Raw genomic sequence first — 16151 nt, forward strand, 5'->3', positions numbered from 1 at the left:
GGCGCGGCTCGGCGCTAGTGCCCAGGGCCGCTGCCGCCGCCGCCCGCCCGCCCGAAGCCGCGCCCACTGTCCAGAGCCAGAGGGATGGTGGTAGTCACGGGGCGGGAGCCAGACAGCCGTCGCCCGGACGGTGCCATGTCCAGCTCCGACGCCGAAGACGACTTTCTGGAGCCGGCCACCCCGACGGCCACGCAGGCGGGGCACGCGCTGCCCCTGCTGCCCCAGGAGGTACCCGGGGGGTGGGGCGTGGGAAGGGAGGTAGAGGGAGGAGCAGATGCCCAGCAGAGCTGACCTTGGGTGTGTACCGCGCCGAGGCTGGGCTCAGGGGTGGGGCAGAGGGCGGCGCCAGAGGACCGAGCTCCCCAGCCCACTCTACGTCCGGTAAAACGCACAGGTGTGTCTTCCTGTCCCTGGGGCACCTGATTCCCGCATCCCACGCCCCCCTCTTTCTGTATTCGCTGACTGCAAGGTTGGTTTACTCCCACCCCTATGTCCCATCGGGCCAACTGGAAGAGGGAGGGTAGTCTGTGGGAAGGGGACCTCAGAGCCCCAAGGGATGAGAGGGTCTTCTAGAAAATCCAAGAGGTATCCTTCATGGTTGCCCAGACCCAACCTGCAGCTGCCCAGAAAGTTGGGTAAGGGGCTCTGTGCAGGTAAGAGGAGGGCTGAGTAATAGATGTGTCCACACTCACCTGACAACTCCATGGCTTTCCTCCCCTGCCTCCTGTGCCATGGTGCTCCCACTGGTCTTCGTGTGTATGACAGTATCACATTTAGAGCTGAAATGTCCCTCAAGAGAAAGGAAAAGAGGAGGGAAGATGGGGTGCTGCTGGGCGCTGAAGAGGGAGACTGGGAGGTAGGAGCTGAGGTGGTGCTGGATGTGGGAGCCCGTGATGTTGGAGGAGTCCTAGGAGAATGGACAGCTCCAGAGGGACAGGGCTGGGCTGGGGTTAAAATCCTGTGCCCTCAACGTCATGAAACACTTAGAACAAGGAGCACAACTCTAGAAGTACTCTGCGGTTGAGGGGGGGGGGTCGGGAGAAAGCTCACTTTTCATGCACTGCCATGGGGGAACAATGGGGTTTGAGAGAAAGAGCCTGAGACCCAGAGACTGTAGCGCCAGCTCCCCCACAGATACACTGTTCCATGTGAGATCCCACACCGGTTTTGGTTGCTGTTTCCTCTGTGCCTCAGTCTCTTCCGCTCTCCTATGGAGCAAACACTTGGATTGGGATGAGATATCCTTGGAAAAGGTGTACAGAGCTCCAGAAATGTTAAGTATTCTTATCCTGAAATAATATTTGAGTCCTTGCTATGCACGTCGAATAGTTTTATTGGAGCTATAGATTGCGTAGAAGGCGTTTGCTATCCTTTGGTTACAGAAGAGTCACAGCGCATACACAGAGAAGAACTGTGCATAACCTTTCAATTTCATTCATTCATTCGCTCATTCATTCATTCACTCCTACACTTAATGCATATTTGGGTCTTTACTGAGTCCCAGGCATTGCACTAGGCTCTGGGTAACTCTGATTTAATGTATTTGTATCCTACTTTATTTCACAAAGGATTTAAGGATTGATATTGTTTTACTAATATGTGGAATCTAAAAAACAAAACAAAACAAAGAAAACCAAAGCATACATAGACCCATTAATACAGAGACAACAAGCTGATGGTTGTCAGAGGGCAGGGAGGGTGGAGGGATGGGCAAAATGGGTGAAGGGGAGTGGGAAGTATTTGCTTCCAGTAATGGAATGAATAAGTCATGGGGATAAAAAGTACAACATAAGGAATACAGTGAAATAATAATAGCAATGTATGGTGACGGGCTGTAGCTACACTTGGAAGCATACCATGTAAAGGCTTGTCAAATCACTGTGTCATATACCCAAAACTAATGTAATACCATGTGTAATCTATGCCTTTAAAAAATGTGGAAAACAACACTGGAAAGCTGGGGGAAAGAACTATCTAGATAAATATACATTGGAGCCTTAGAAATGTTGTAATATTGAAAAGTATGCACTGGTATAAAATTTTAGTCAATCTAGTGGTTTGTGGGAAAATTAGAACTGGTTTCATTTCTTTATTTTATTTTTTTAATTTTTTTGATGTTTGTTTATTATTCAGACAGAGAGAAACAGAGCATGGATGGGGGAGGGACAGAGAGAGAGGGAGACACAGAATCCAAAGCAGGCTCCAGGCTCTGAGCTGCCAGCACAGAGCCCGACTTGGGGCTCAAATCACAAACTGTGAGATCATGACCTAGCCTAAGTAGGATGCTCAACCGACGGAGCCACCCAGGCGCCCCTTCTTTATTTTTTTTAATGTTTTCTTTTTCTTTTATTTTTTATTTTTTATTTTTAAGAGAGAGAGAGAGAGAGAGCATGAGGATCAGAGAAAGAGGGAGACACAGAATCTAAAGACAGGCTCCAGGCTCTGAGCTAGCTGTCAGCACAGAGCCTGACACGGGTCTCGAACCTATAAACTGTGAGATCATGACCTGAGCTGAAGCCGGACGCTCAACCAACTGAGCCACCCAGGTGTCCCAGGCTTCATTTCTTTAAAATCGCAAGCCATGAAAGATATTCCCCCTTCCACTCCCCTCAAAAAAGGTCCCGAGTATTTTAGGGAGAACCTAGAGCTTCTCCTGGCAAATCTATACCATCTTTCCCTGTCCCTCTCCCTGACCTTGCCTCCAGAACCTTAGCTGGACTGGGGGACTGATGTCACTCTACAGAGTGAGAGAGAAGCGGTGAGGTACAAAGAATGAGGAGTGGATCCTTGGCATGGTCCCACAAACATCTCTGAGCCCTGCTGTGGGTGGCCTCATGGTTAGTGAACAAGGTGCTGTCCCTGCCCTCAGGAAGCTTGAGGTCTAGAGGGTGGGCTGACAGAGGAAAATAACTGTCGGTGTACCGTGCTAGGACTCTGACAGAGGAGAGCGTGTGGTCCGTGGTGAAGGCACAATGGAGGGAACGTTCAGTGAACTCTTGTCTTCGGTGCACGTGAGGAACAACAGAGCAGAAATGGGAGACTTAAAGAGAAACTCTTATTTTTTAAGAAAGAAAGAGCACGTGCATGTGCACACGACTTAGGGAGGGACAGAGGGAGAGAGAGAATCCTAAGCAAGCTCTATGCTCAGCATGGAGCCCAGCGTGGGGCTCGATCTCACAATCCTAGGATCATGACGTGAGCTGAAATCAAGTCAGCTACCTAACCAACTGAACCACCCAAGCTCCCCAAAGAGAAACTTTTAGAATGAGCGGATGCTGCTAACCTATATGATGCCTTGGGGTGTATTAGAGAAAGGACACACAGCTGGGCTAGCAAATCACTCTGAGGTCAGTGTCCTTGAGCAGTGAACAACATACACCACCTAGGGGGCACCTGCATTTGCTAGATGGACAAAGGGAGAGCGGAAAGAACATTCTGGACAGAGAAGACAACATGAGCAAGGGCGTAAAAATGATACATTTGGAAGTGGAAAGGGGAACAATGATGGCTTTGAACTCTAGAGCAGCGATAGTAGGATTGGGGGTGGGGAGGCCTGATTTCATGGCTATTGGGGGGAGAGTCGGTAAGAGTGTGGGCAAAGAGAGGAGAGAGGAGGGCATTCAGAAAGACTCCTGGATTTTAGCCTTGGGCCACTGAATGGGGTAGCACCAGTAAGACCCCAGAAGACCACAGTCAGAGCGGCCTCTGTTCTCATTCTCCAATGCCTGGCTGAAAGTGCCGGTGGTTCCTTTCCAGTTTCCTGAGGTTGTCCCCCTTAACATTGGAGGGGCTCACTTCACCACACGCCTGTCCACCCTGCGGCGCTATGAAGACACCATGCTGGCGGCCATGTTCAGCGGGCGACATTACATTCCCACCGACGCCGAGGGCCGCTATTTCATTGACCGGGATGGCACCCACTTTGGGTATGTTTCTCCCTCTGTGACCAACTTTATGGTCCTAGTGAGTAGGACCTGGGCTTCGGTATGGGGCTTTGGTATCTTCCATTAATACCTGGAAAAGAATAGAGCCAATGTACTGATGGAATTTAGTAAATGTGCTTATCGAATTGGATCAAAAGTCGTAGTGTCTTTTCCGGTGGCGACCAGGACAGCCAGAGAGAGCCCAGGTGATGCACGCTGGCTGGATGTGATGCGGTTGGAGACCAGGATGTTGTCACCTGTGTGGAATAGGTGTGACCCCACCTGTAGGTAGGGGAGCCCAAAACAGCTTTGTGGGGAATATCCTCAGATCCAGATTCTGGGGCTCCACGTTGCCTTTAGGAAGGGACATGGTATATGACAGTGGTTCTCAGAGTTTCTTTGATAGTTTAAAACAAATGAACAGAAAAGGTGAAGGAAACGCAAACTAGTGATTGCCATCCTTAAATTTTTCCAAGAAAAGCCTTTAGGGAAAAAAAAAAAAACACCTTCAACTGTGACTGTCATTTTAACACTAAAACATGAAAAGACACAATCTCAAAAAAGAAAATGGCCCTTCCCAAGGAAGGACTTCTGACACCTTATGCATAAACAGTTTAAGGACTTTATGTTTTAGTCTCCTTGTTTGTGAACTGAGAAATAATCATGGCTGCCTCACAGGCCTGCCATGCCGGTTACGTGAACAGCCTTGGTGGGACCCCTGGCCAGGTCCTTCCAGAGCGTGTGGTGGGAGCTCTTTGCCCCTTCAGTCTACCTTTGGAGATGACCACAGAACTAACATGGTTCTTGACCTTCAGCAAATTGGCTGAGGGGTCAGAACGTGTCTGGCCACCGCGTGTCTGTGCTGGCCTCCAGACAGGATTGCCCGCATGGGGAGAAAGGTCATTTTTATCCTCAGAAAGGAGCCTCTGGTCATACGATTTGCTTTGAAGCATCTGGGTTTCCCCCGTTGGGCTGTCAGCTGCCTCCAATGCTGAGAAAACAAAGTGTCACATCGCTCTGCAGAGCTATAAAAAGATTTTTGTTTGCAGGCTGTTTGGGGGAGGAAAGTGCTGGTCCCAGCTGGCAGCTCACACGGCACTCTTCTCTGGGCCTCGCCCCGGGGTCGCTTCTCAGAGCAGACCAAGGTTTGCTTCAGATCCTAGAGGACTAACTTGGGAAGGGGTTGTGGGGAGGAGGAACAGGGTTTGGCTCTAGGCTGATGTGCCCATGCCCAGGTGGCCATGGCTGGAGAAGGTCAGAGTGGGCCAGGGTGTGGCAGAAAGCAGGGTGTTGTGGCATTTATCCTCAGGCTGCTAGACTCCAACCGTCTGTGATTCATCATCAGCAGATGAAGTTGCTTAAAGACTCAGAGAAAATAAACTAAGGTAACATCAGGTACATTTCTCTGCTGGGGCAGCTCCTGTGCCCCTGGCACCCACCAGGGAGGCTGCTTGGGTCACCACCTGGGGCGATCACCCACTGTGATCGGTGAACAGCACTTTGGACTAGAGTCTAGGCTAGAGTGGGTGTGGAGTCAGCCATGTCTGCATCTGGGCCTCTGCTAGCTTTGGCTCCTTGAGTAAGGGTATCCTTTAACCTCTCTGAGCCCCTCTTTTTCTTAATTTAAAAATGGACCTAAGATGGCACTTAAATGTCATTGAAGGGATTGAATGGGATAACACATGAATAGTAGCTGACCCAGATTAATACTTAGTGAATGTTAACGGTCACAGACGAACTATTGAGGCAACAGCTTGATCTGGGGGTTTACTCCCATCTCTTTACAGAAGAGACCTTCCCACACTTAACTGGCGATGGCTCTGATTCCTCTTAGTGCCAAAGAATCTGAAGATAGAATTAAAGTAACTGAATTTTTATTTTAAGAAACTGCAGTATGTGATTTTATTCATTCCAGGAACCAATTTGTCCAGGCATCCAGGATAGCATTTGCTGTCCATATAGCTACAGAATAAGACGAATGGCAAGGAAATATAGAAAATGGGGAACGCTTCCACATCACTAGTGGAAACGTGAAATGCAACAACCGTTTTGTTAAGCATGCACTTCTCCTATGGCTGAACAAGTCTCCTGATATGTAGCCAAGAGAAGTTGGTGCATATGTCCACAGAAAGTCTTACACAGGAGTGTTCATCACGGCTTTACTCATAAGAGCCCCAAACTAGAAACAACTCAACTGTCCATCAATGGGTAAATCAGCTGTAGTAGATCCAACCAATGCTGCTCTACTTAGCAATAAATAGAAACAAAGTACTGGTACATTATAAGGGATGAATCCCAGAAACATTGTGTTGAAGGAGAGAAGCTAGGCACAGGAGAGAACCTACTGTGTGCCTCCACTTATATGAATTTCAAGATGAGGCAAAACTAATCTTTGTTGATATGATAGAAGAATTCTGGGATTGATTGAGAAGAGGCAGAGGGAAACTTTAAGGAGATAGAAATGTTCTATATCTTGGCCTAGGCAGTGGTTATAATCAGACTATACAATTAAGATCTGTACATTTGAAAAAAAAAAGATCTGTGCATTTGTTGCATATTAATTATCCCTCAATTTAAATATATATGTCTTAAGGAGCCTAGAATATGTATTTGTCCATTATTCCTATATATGCCCAATAATAATACCTAATAAAATAAGTGTACTATACCTAATGATAATTATAAACGTAATAATAATAACACTGATAATAACAGGTACTAGTGCTTATTGAGGACTTGCCTTATGCCAGGTATTTTCTAAGCACTTTTTATATATTAAATCATTTAATCCCTTCATACCATTACAAGGTAGTTTTTAATTTTCCCTCATTTTACAGATGGAAAAATCCAGACATAGAGAGGTCAAGTTCACCTCGCCAAGGTCACACAGCTGGTAGTCTGGTTCCAGACTCTGTGCTCTAACCACTGTGGGGCACTGCCCAGATCCATAAGCTGCTTCTCACCAACCCTCTTTCCTTCCTTCTCAGAGATGTGCTGAATTTCCTGCGCTCAGGGGACCTGCCACCCCGGGAGCGCGTACGGGCTGTGTACAAAGAGGCTCAGTACTATGCCATCGGGCCCCTCCTGGAGCAGCTAGAGAACATGCAGCCTCTGAAGGGGGAGAAAGTGCGCCAGGCATTTCTGGGACTCATGCCTTATTACAAAGGTAAGGGGCCGCCTGCCCGGGGTGCTCGAGGTGCGGGAAAGGAGGGTGCACGGCACCTGTGTGGGCCCAGGTCTTCACCAGGAGAGGCGGGTCCCAGATGCATGTATATTACTCAAGACCAGAGATTCCTGCTTCCCTTTCTGCCCTCCCTTCTGAGTCAAATTTGGAAGACTTGGGTTAAATAGGGGCCACTTTACCTGTGACATCAAGTCATGTTTCAAAAGGATCGTCCTCATTCTATCCTTTGGTTTCCTTTTGCCTTGGAGATCCATGATTCCTGTTGAAGTTTGTGCCCTGCATAGCTCCACAGAGTCCCTTCCCCAGGACCCGCCTCTTCCCTGTTGGATCATGCCTTCACTGGGGCCCTCTCTTTGTGCCCTGAGTGAGACTGCCTTGCCCACCGCCTCCCCCTCCCCACCTCCTGACCCCTGTCGCAGTGATGGGTGCTGTGTTCACCCCCATAGACCATTTGGAGCGGATTGTGGAGATCGCCCGGCTGCGTGCAGTGCAGCGGAAGGCCCGTTTTGCCAAGCTCAAGGTCTGTGTCTTCAAGGAGGAGATGCCTATCACCCCCTATGAGTGTCCGCTTCTCAACTCCCTGCGCTTCGAGCGGAGCGAGAGTGACGGGCAGCTGTTTGAGCACCACTGCGAAGTGGATGTGTCTTTTGGGCCCTGGGAGGCTGTGGCTGATGTTTATGACCTCCTTCACTGCCTGGTCACGGACCTCTCAGCCCAGGGCCTCACTGTGGACCATCAGTGCATTGGGGTGTGTGACAAGCACCTCATCAACCACTACTACTGCAAGCGCCCCATCTATGAGTTCAAGATCACATGGTGGTGAGTAGCCCGGTTAGGGAACAGAGTCCTATCAGGGACAGTGTCCGTTCCCCTTAGTGGCGCTGGGAGTAAGATCCCTGGAAGGGACACTGACTGCCCCAGACCTGCTGAGGTGAGGACCAAGTCCTGAGGCACAGCTCCAAGGGGACGAAGGTCTCCCAGCTGTACCTCGGGGTCAGGCTCAGGGCTTGTGGCCCACAGGGACCTGGTGCCTGGATTCACCTGACCCTTCCTCTAGGCACAGTGGTCTTTGCCCGAGGCTTATGGGGGTCTGGCTTGCTAGGGCTTGACCGGAAAGTCCAGAGAGGTTTTGTCACCCTCTTGATCTTGCAAGAGAGTTTCTGCCCTTTTTAGAGCCACGTTAGCAAAGTGTCGTCGGCATAATCACTTCCTCAACCCTGTTCAAGTGTCCCTTCCTCGTGCCTAGAGTCTAGGTGTGAACACAGAGTATGATGGGGGTTTACCCAAGTAGCTGCCCACAGCCCCTGGCGGAAGAAGCAGCATCTTCTGGCCCTCTTTCCCCGGGGATAGTTCCCTGCTTTGTTTTAGGGTGTGGAAAGACTCTTCCTCCTGGAACAGCTTCTTCACCACCTTCTGGAGATGTAACCGTAGTTGCCAAAGCCATGTACCAGGTTGGCCTTAGAAAAGCACAATGTTTACAGCCCTGCCGCAGGGCCTTGGCTTCTCCTACCTTCCACCAACCTTGCTTGCTTGAAGCGGTGTCTTCTCAGGGCTGTAATGCAGACTTCAGAGGTTCCTTTTGAAGATTTCCCTGAATCAAGCAGGCAAGTCGCATAGATCTTCTGTTATCTTTGAGATGTAACATCCTTTCTAGAGGCTCAAAATAGCTCTTTGGCTGCCATTTCATGTGTTAGCATCCAATTTGTGGTGAACCTCCTTAGATAGAAACCCCTTGTTTTTTTAACCCTATTGCTCTATCCTGCTAATGTTCTCCTAGGAGAGTGTGCGTTCTGAGAAAGCGAAGAGAGGCCGGGGGGGGGGGAGGCACAGCTATCCCGGGGGCTGTGGGAAGTCAGCAGCAGACCTCCATCAGGTTTTACTGTCCACATTCAGAGAGCGAGAAAGACCCACACGGTTCTGTTCCCACTGCATTTCCTTTTGCTCCATGTGCCAACCAGGGCAGGCAGTCAGGACGCAGGCGTGCATCTCCGAAGGGGAGAGCTCCGCAGCACCAGTAGTTGGAAGATACGATCTCTGTGCTGCAGTAAGGACTCCTCCCTGTGATCATGATTGTGCTCGACTATTCCTGGGTGTTTTGTAGAGAGTTTTTTATATATAAAAAAACTAGTGAGGACAGCCTCTTGGGTCTCAGTCCCACAAGACCAGATTGGTGAGGGAGGGAAGGGATAGCTAAAGATGTCGGTGTCCTTCTGAGGAAGAGAAGGCCAAGCCTTGGACCTTGGCAGAGCTCCTTCCCAGGGCAGCGATCTCCTGGCCCTCTGTGGGAACAGGGATGCCAGGGCATGGTTTTGCACTCGCACACTGTCTTTATGGTGGAACAGACGTATAGGATGAGGTCTAAGAGGAAAGTATACAGTCAGTTGTTCAGGTTCCGAGATATGCATTCTCTCTCTATTGTCCTCACCCACAAAAGAATCCTCACTTTCCTGGAGTTGATGTCCCTGCTTGAGACTTAGCCCACCAGCATGCCTCTTGTCTTGTCCTAACAGAAGTCTCTCGTTTAAGTTGCTCCAGTTGGTGTTACTGCCTAATACAGATTCATTTTTAGACAGACACTGAGGCAGGCTATTCAGGAGAAAGTGCAGTGTGAGTAGAAAGCAGACAATTAATCCCAGTGTTTTCAGGAATCTGGCCTGGGCCTCTTCTCTCTCCCATCCTTGTCACAGAGCGTCACCGCACTTGGTTATTTAGAGCCCAGACACGTAAGGTAGAGTGATCAGCTTGCCCAAAAACAGGTCCTGAAGACAAGCTTGGGGCTACAGGGGTGCTGCACAAGGGCACTGTCCTCGTGCCTCTTGCTAGAGGCACCCCTTTGGATCCGCTCTGCCCCTGTGTTGTTCCCACAATGGTGTGTTCCGTGCCATTGTGGGGGAGACGAGGCGCTGGGCCAGTAGACCAGGCAGCGAGACTGGCAGCCAGCTTAGAGCCCTTTGAAGTAAAAGAATTCGGCGGCCCAGTTTGGCCATTCTCTGATGAGAAGCCAAGGCCAGGCTGAAAAGTGCTTTTGGATGTGGCGGTTTGTGGTACTGGCCTCCAAATAAAGGTCATATCTGAGGAAGAGACTTCTCCCGGCTGTCTCCTTTCTCATCTCGAACTGGTCAAGGCTAGAGCATAAGAAGGGTTGGATTAGGAAGGAGGGCCCCAAAGGATGAACACGTCTTCTCCATCAAAAGGGAGTGTATTTTCATAGCATTCTTGTGCATAATGTTGATGGGTCAAACCAAAAGGTCTGCCTTTGGAGCTTCCGTTGTGTTGACTTTGGGCACCTTTGCTCCCAGGTGTCACCCTCACTGGTTGGGAAGGTGAAAGTTTTAGGATACAGGATTGTATGGTGCAAGAGCAGCCACAGCAACGTTCAATAAAAATGAAAATGTTAATTAATCACAACAAAAAAGATTGAACAAAACCACAATGGAACACATCACACCATCCCAGAAGGGGGAATTTTTTGAGTAACACTCTAAATAGAAGAAACAGAGGACTCGTCACCACCTTTATTCTGCTTCTCGTTAACTCACGAGGCTGTCCAGTGCTTATCACGTGGAAAGGAGGCCGCTGTGCTCTGAAAGTTTCTATTCTTCCTTCCTGGGGCTGGGGGTATTCTGGGAGCTGTCTGAACCGTGTGCCTCAGGCTGGTCAGGTGACATTTTCTTCCTGTTCTGAGTCGCTTGTCGGAAGACTAGGAAGAATGACGTTTGCAGACCACAAAGTGGCGTGAGCCTCAGTGTGCGGTCTTGGTCTAAGCTGGATTTTGAAGAAGTTAAGACAAACGACAACAACAACAAAACAAAAACTACTCACACTGATCCCAGTTAGAATTTCAAGTATCCTTCTGCGGACCTTCTGTCCATATTTGATTGTAAGTGATTAAGCTTTCTTGGGTACCATTTTGCCGGGGCTCCTTCATGAAGGCAGTGTCCACCTTGTAATCTTTAAGAGAGGGAGGCTTTTGTTCTGTGTTCATCAGAAGCCGGAGTGTGAGGGGCTGGGGTGGGAGAGGCCCTTTTTAGAATTCTGGAAGAAACACCCATGTATACGTATGTGACTTGGGAGAAGGGCGGGTTGGCAGGGTATAGGAAGACTGGGTATAGGAACAGGTTGCCTCTGGGGTATGGGGGAGGGGTGTCACCTGGGCCCACTGTCTCCCTTCTGTAGGGTGTCGGGTTCGTGTACATGGTATAACATTTCCTATGTTCGTTTACCCCGTCTGTGAGCGCGTGGGTGCATGGAGCCTCAGTCCCCTCACGTGGCATTAAAGTAAAGAATTAGAACCTGGGTGCTGTGCCTTTCTTTTTCAGAGACTTACTCTCATCCCTCCTCTGCCCCCCACTGTGTGAGTCTTGATTGCTGCTTAAAATGTGTCATATTTTGGGACACTCGGCTAAATAAAAGAGGCTTTTCCTGAGACCAGCCCCTGAACTTCTGCCCCGACTTGAAGTTGGAGGGAGATGGGCCCCAGGAAGGCCCTTTTACAGTTACTGTCACCTCGTGTCTGTTCCGGGTGGGAGTGTGCCCACCCAGCCTGTGCACACAGCTCTGCCCGCTTCAGGGGACGAAGATAGCACAGCTGCACATGTTGCACGTGTTGCACATATGTGGCCGACAGCCATGTCAGGTGGTTCTGAAAGAAATCCCTCCTGTCGTGTCACCACTCCTTTCAAGGGGCAGATAAATGGCTCTAAGCGCATGTGAGCCTCAGTGGTTAAGACCCTTCGCTGAGGAAAATGGAAAGCAGAGCTTGACTAATGAGTGTCCTCATCAGGATGCCCCATGGAGTCACTTAATGGAGTCACCTTCATGGAAAGGTGAGTTCTGACATGCTGGGTAGGCATGCTGCCCTCCAACTGCTTCCTTAAATCTCTGCTTATTCTGACTTTTAACCAACGCACTGTATTACCCGTGCCAGATGTAATCCCTGACCTAATAACTGTGCACGCAATCACAGAGTAACGATACACTGATAATACTTACGAAGTCGGAAGCTGAAGGTCACAGAGACATACTTTCCTCAAGGGCAGATAGCTAGTAAATGGCCAAGTCAGGATTCAAACCCAGGGCCCTTTTCTGAAATCCTCACGGGTATTCAACAGCCCTTCCTTCTTTTTGGCAGCCCAGTGTCCCACCTCTGAGACTCAACTGCTTCAGCCTGTGAAACCTGAAAAGCAGATACTCCAGAAGGAATATTAGAAAGACTTCCTTGGATGTGTAGGTCGTAAGCAGTCCCTGAGAATTAAGGAGCTGGCCGGGGTCCACAGTGTGTCCCCCTTCTTAGTAAGGGGCACATGTTTACTAGATGGAGAAGGACCCTGCTCCTGGGCAATGAGTGGAAGTCAGTAGTGGCTCCCCGGCTGGACCGTGGGTGTGGCAGAATGATCCGGGACAGCCTGAGTTCATCAGACTCTTGCAGCCCCCAGGCCTAACCACACAGATGCGCTGTGCGGCCTGGTCCTGTGGGGAGTGTGCCTGAGGCCTCGGCCCTCCTTCAGGGGCCCCTGGCATCAAGAGAGTAATTGAATGTGAGGCTCTTTCGTGTGGCTCGGGGGGTGCTGTGTGCCTGGCTTCGGGCTTATGACCCTTAGATCTGGGTCTCAGCCCTGCCTGTTTGTGTCATCATTTTGAGGATGATCTCTTAGCTAGCTTTACTTACCTTTCATTTTGATCTGCTTAACTTATAGCATGTTGCTTAAGCTTGTGTTTACTTACCTTTAACTTTTTGTCTTTTGACTCCTTACCCTTTTGTTTTTCCTTTCGTGTACTTTATACCATTCTCTATTTTTTAAACATAATTTTAAACTTTATTTCTAACGTAGTTTTAAAATAAAGCGCTTATATGAATAGGATGCCAGTGAAGGTAGATCTTGTTTGGAGCAAGGGTAATTATGTGGGGTTTTTTTTCCCCCCTTCTCCAGTCATTTCTACAATGATCTTACTAGCTGTGAACATTAGGTATCTCATTTCTCCCTTAGGCAAATATCTTCTTCTGTCATCTAAATATAAGGAAAAACTGACAGTGCAATTACAAAAGTCATAGGTCTGATGTCCAAGCTTCTACCTTCCCCTCCACAGAGCTCCCTTCCCTCCATGTGCTCACAGTAACAGTCAACTCAGCCTTAGGAACGAGGCAGCCCCGTGCCCGAATGCTAAGGACTTCTTCCTTCACACACTGGTCCTTCCTGAGCAATGATATGATCTGGAAATCCTGGGATTCCACCACGTCCAACTGCCTGGAATCAAGTGGAAACAGAACTGTTGCACACCAGGAAGAAAAATCCAGCACAACTGCAGGAAAGACTGAGTTGAACCATCTTGAACTTGAAGTACTTCATAAAAGGGGCCCATAATCAGATTGTGATGCCCCTTTCTCACCCTCTGTGATCTCAATAGCAACCTGCATCACCTTCCACAAACCATGACTTTTTAGAAGATTCTCCCAATGTATTACAGACCCTGTTTTTTTTCCCTGTATTATGTGACCTTGACAGATGGCCTATCACCAGTAGATCTTGAGAATAGATGTATACATACTTCTCTCCTTTATTAATAAAATTAAGGAAGAAGCCCCAAAGTACCACAAAACTTGGAGCTTGACCTCTGTTAAAGAAAATTTATAAGTTAAGAATTGAGTTGAAATCTTCTTTATACTTTTGTTATTTTTGTAAAGGGATTGGATGGTATCACGAGTAGGTTTAAGTCCCTAGAATGTTATGAGTAGGTTTAAAATCCCTATAAATGCTTTTATTAGTGCATTTTTCAACACCACATCCTTATCTTCAGCTCTACCTCAGCTTTCTCTGCCCCAGGGACACATCTGTGTGTGCATGTGTCATGGGTGCCTACCATCACAATGTCCTCTTCATCTCCCCATCCCATCACCACCACCCCTCCCGCTGCTCTTGACTGTCCCATCTTTGGCATTTTAGAGCTGGTTGCCTGCTTCTGGCCCTGCCTCATCCAGCATTCGGTAGCCAGCCCTAGCAGTGATGCTTTGTCCAGCACTGCCCCCAACTTCTTCTCAGTCAGTTAAGTGCTCTTTGCACCGAGATCCATGACTTTCCAGTTCAGCTCTTTCTTCTCTCCTGGTAGGATTGGAAGAGCCTTTTTTCAGCCTTTCTCTTTACGCTCGGTATCTATTTCCACAGTGGCAGCAGAGGATACTTGCAGGACCCCAGTGAACAGATAAGGTAGCTTCACCCTCCTCTACCTCTGGAAGGGATAAGCAAAATACTCTTCCTGGAAACAACATTCACCATCTTCCTGACAAAGATATGGACTTCCCTGGTGAGCTGACCACATCACTATTGGCTAAAATGAGGATGGCATGATCCACTTGGTGCTCCCAGAAGTCAAGGTAGAATGTATCTGCCTCCAGGCATATTCAGACAATGTTCCACCCAATTGCCTAATTTTATACTTCCAAATACAGCCCTATTCGGAAATTTCCATTGAGTCAGAGAGGCAGAGCATTGAGGAATCCCCTCTGTGGTCACCTGCAGGAATGTTCCACCACTTACATAGGCTGGACCTTTAGCCTAGAGGATTCCACTGAGACGGGAATTATTGCCTGATTTTGAACCTTGTCAGTGCTGGGATTGCTCGAATGGCAATCCTGACTTTAAGGCAGCAGCACCCCCCAGGACAGCCTGGATTTGCGGATTGAGATCCAGAGGTACAATTTCCAGATAGTCTAACCAAGATGCCCTCATGATAATGTACAAGAAAGTAATATTTCTTTGGTGGAAGGCTCTCCAGATACTCCAGGATTTCTTTGCCCCAGGATTTCTGGGATTTATAGGCAGTAACCATTCATTCATGATCCTCAACTTCCTCACTTGATCATTCTATATTTTTAGGAAAGGGTTTCACCTAATTCTCACTAAGGACCCAGAATTTCAACAGCTAAAAACCTTTTTCTCCTATCCTGGCCTTATACCACCAAGACACACTTCAGTGCCTTGGCAAGGGTCAGAAGGAGGCACAAGCATGGACAGCCTCTGTCCCTTATTTCTACATCTCCATGATGCTGGGGTTGGCAGGCCAACAACCTTGGTAGGTGTGAGAGTTGCAATATAACCGACAGATTCAAGGTCCAGAGATGGCACGTGAGAGAACCCCTTAAGGGATGTCGTCTGCAGGAGCCTGGAGTAGTCAAGGTGGAACTGGGAGCTCTGTCCACACGGGAAGGGCAGGCCATGTTTTTCAAACATTTTGGCTTCAGAAGGTGCTCCATTTGCAAGACCTCAAGAAAGACGCCAGCAGAGGAATTCTGGCTCTGGTTGTAGCTGACTCAGAAGCCATCACAAGCTGCAGGGTGGTACCACGTGCAGCAGAAGCCAGCCAAAGCCCAGCATCTGCCAACGTGGACACAAAAAGGGACTGCATCCTCTTAGAACGGCTGACTAGGGTGGCAGGAGAGGAAATTGAACTCAGATGCTTCTGCTCCACCCTGTTGCTATGCCTTGTGCCTTCCATTGAAAATGGAGAAGGACATAGAGAATTCTTGGGACCTTATATTTGACACATCAGTCTAGGCTGCCTCCTCCTTGCATGATCTTGCCTGAATTGCAATGAGTCATTTGTATTAGCCAAGAGAAAAAAACTATGCAGTTATCTGGACAATTTATATCTTTAATATAAATAACTATTAATTATAACAGGATTGGAGTAATGAGGAATTGGCAGTAGCGAACTGTAAAGAAGATAGGAATAGCGCATACAGGAGCAGCCGCTCCCCCCAGGGCTGAGATAGAGAACAGCTCCCTCTTCCAGAGCTGATATCCAGACCTTTTTGGAGAGGACATAGCCATGGCTCACTGAATGGCCGAGAGGTCACCAGGATGCTATGCTGGTGGAACTTGCTGGAAATCCACCCTCTAGCATGCTGGCAAAATCTGCTCAGAGAGGTGTTCTGCCAGAAGCACCACTAAAAAACCACCCAAGGCGAGTGTTGGGGAAAGGTGCTGGCCTTTTTGTGCACCGACTCTCATGCACTCTAGGAGCTGGGTGCTGAAGAGGCTGGGCTGGGA

At 48.7% G+C, this 16151-nt stretch overlaps 1 protein-coding gene across 3 annotated transcripts; it reads left to right on the forward strand.

Moving 5' to 3' along the window:
- The first annotated feature begins 6 nt into the window (after positions 1 to 6).
- KCTD7 (potassium channel tetramerization domain containing 7) lies at positions 7 to 13744 on the forward strand. Of its 3 annotated transcripts, none has more exons than XM_029949452.1 (5): positions 7 to 228; positions 3757 to 3926; positions 6911 to 7089; positions 7554 to 7926; positions 13095 to 13744. In XM_029949452.1, the coding sequence occupies exons 1-5, from the start codon at positions 85 to 87 to the stop codon at positions 13117 to 13119; spliced, it is 891 nt and encodes a 296-aa protein (XP_029805312.1). In that variant the 5' UTR covers positions 7 to 84; the 3' UTR covers positions 13120 to 13744. The 3 variants fall into 3 exon arrangements, with proteins under 3 accessions (XP_029805312.1, XP_029805309.1, XP_029805310.1); XM_029949449.1 differs by lacking the exon at positions 13095 to 13744 and adding an exon at positions 8476 to 11403; XM_029949450.1 differs by lacking the exon at positions 13095 to 13744 and adding an exon at positions 10407 to 11403.
- The last annotated feature ends 2407 nt before the right edge of the window (positions 13745 to 16151 follow it).

Source organism: Suricata suricatta, chromosome 8, assembly GCF_006229205.1.
Source record: "Suricata suricatta isolate VVHF042 chromosome 8, meerkat_22Aug2017_6uvM2_HiC, whole genome shotgun sequence".
NCBI lineage: Eukaryota > Metazoa > Chordata > Mammalia > Carnivora > Herpestidae > Suricata > Suricata suricatta.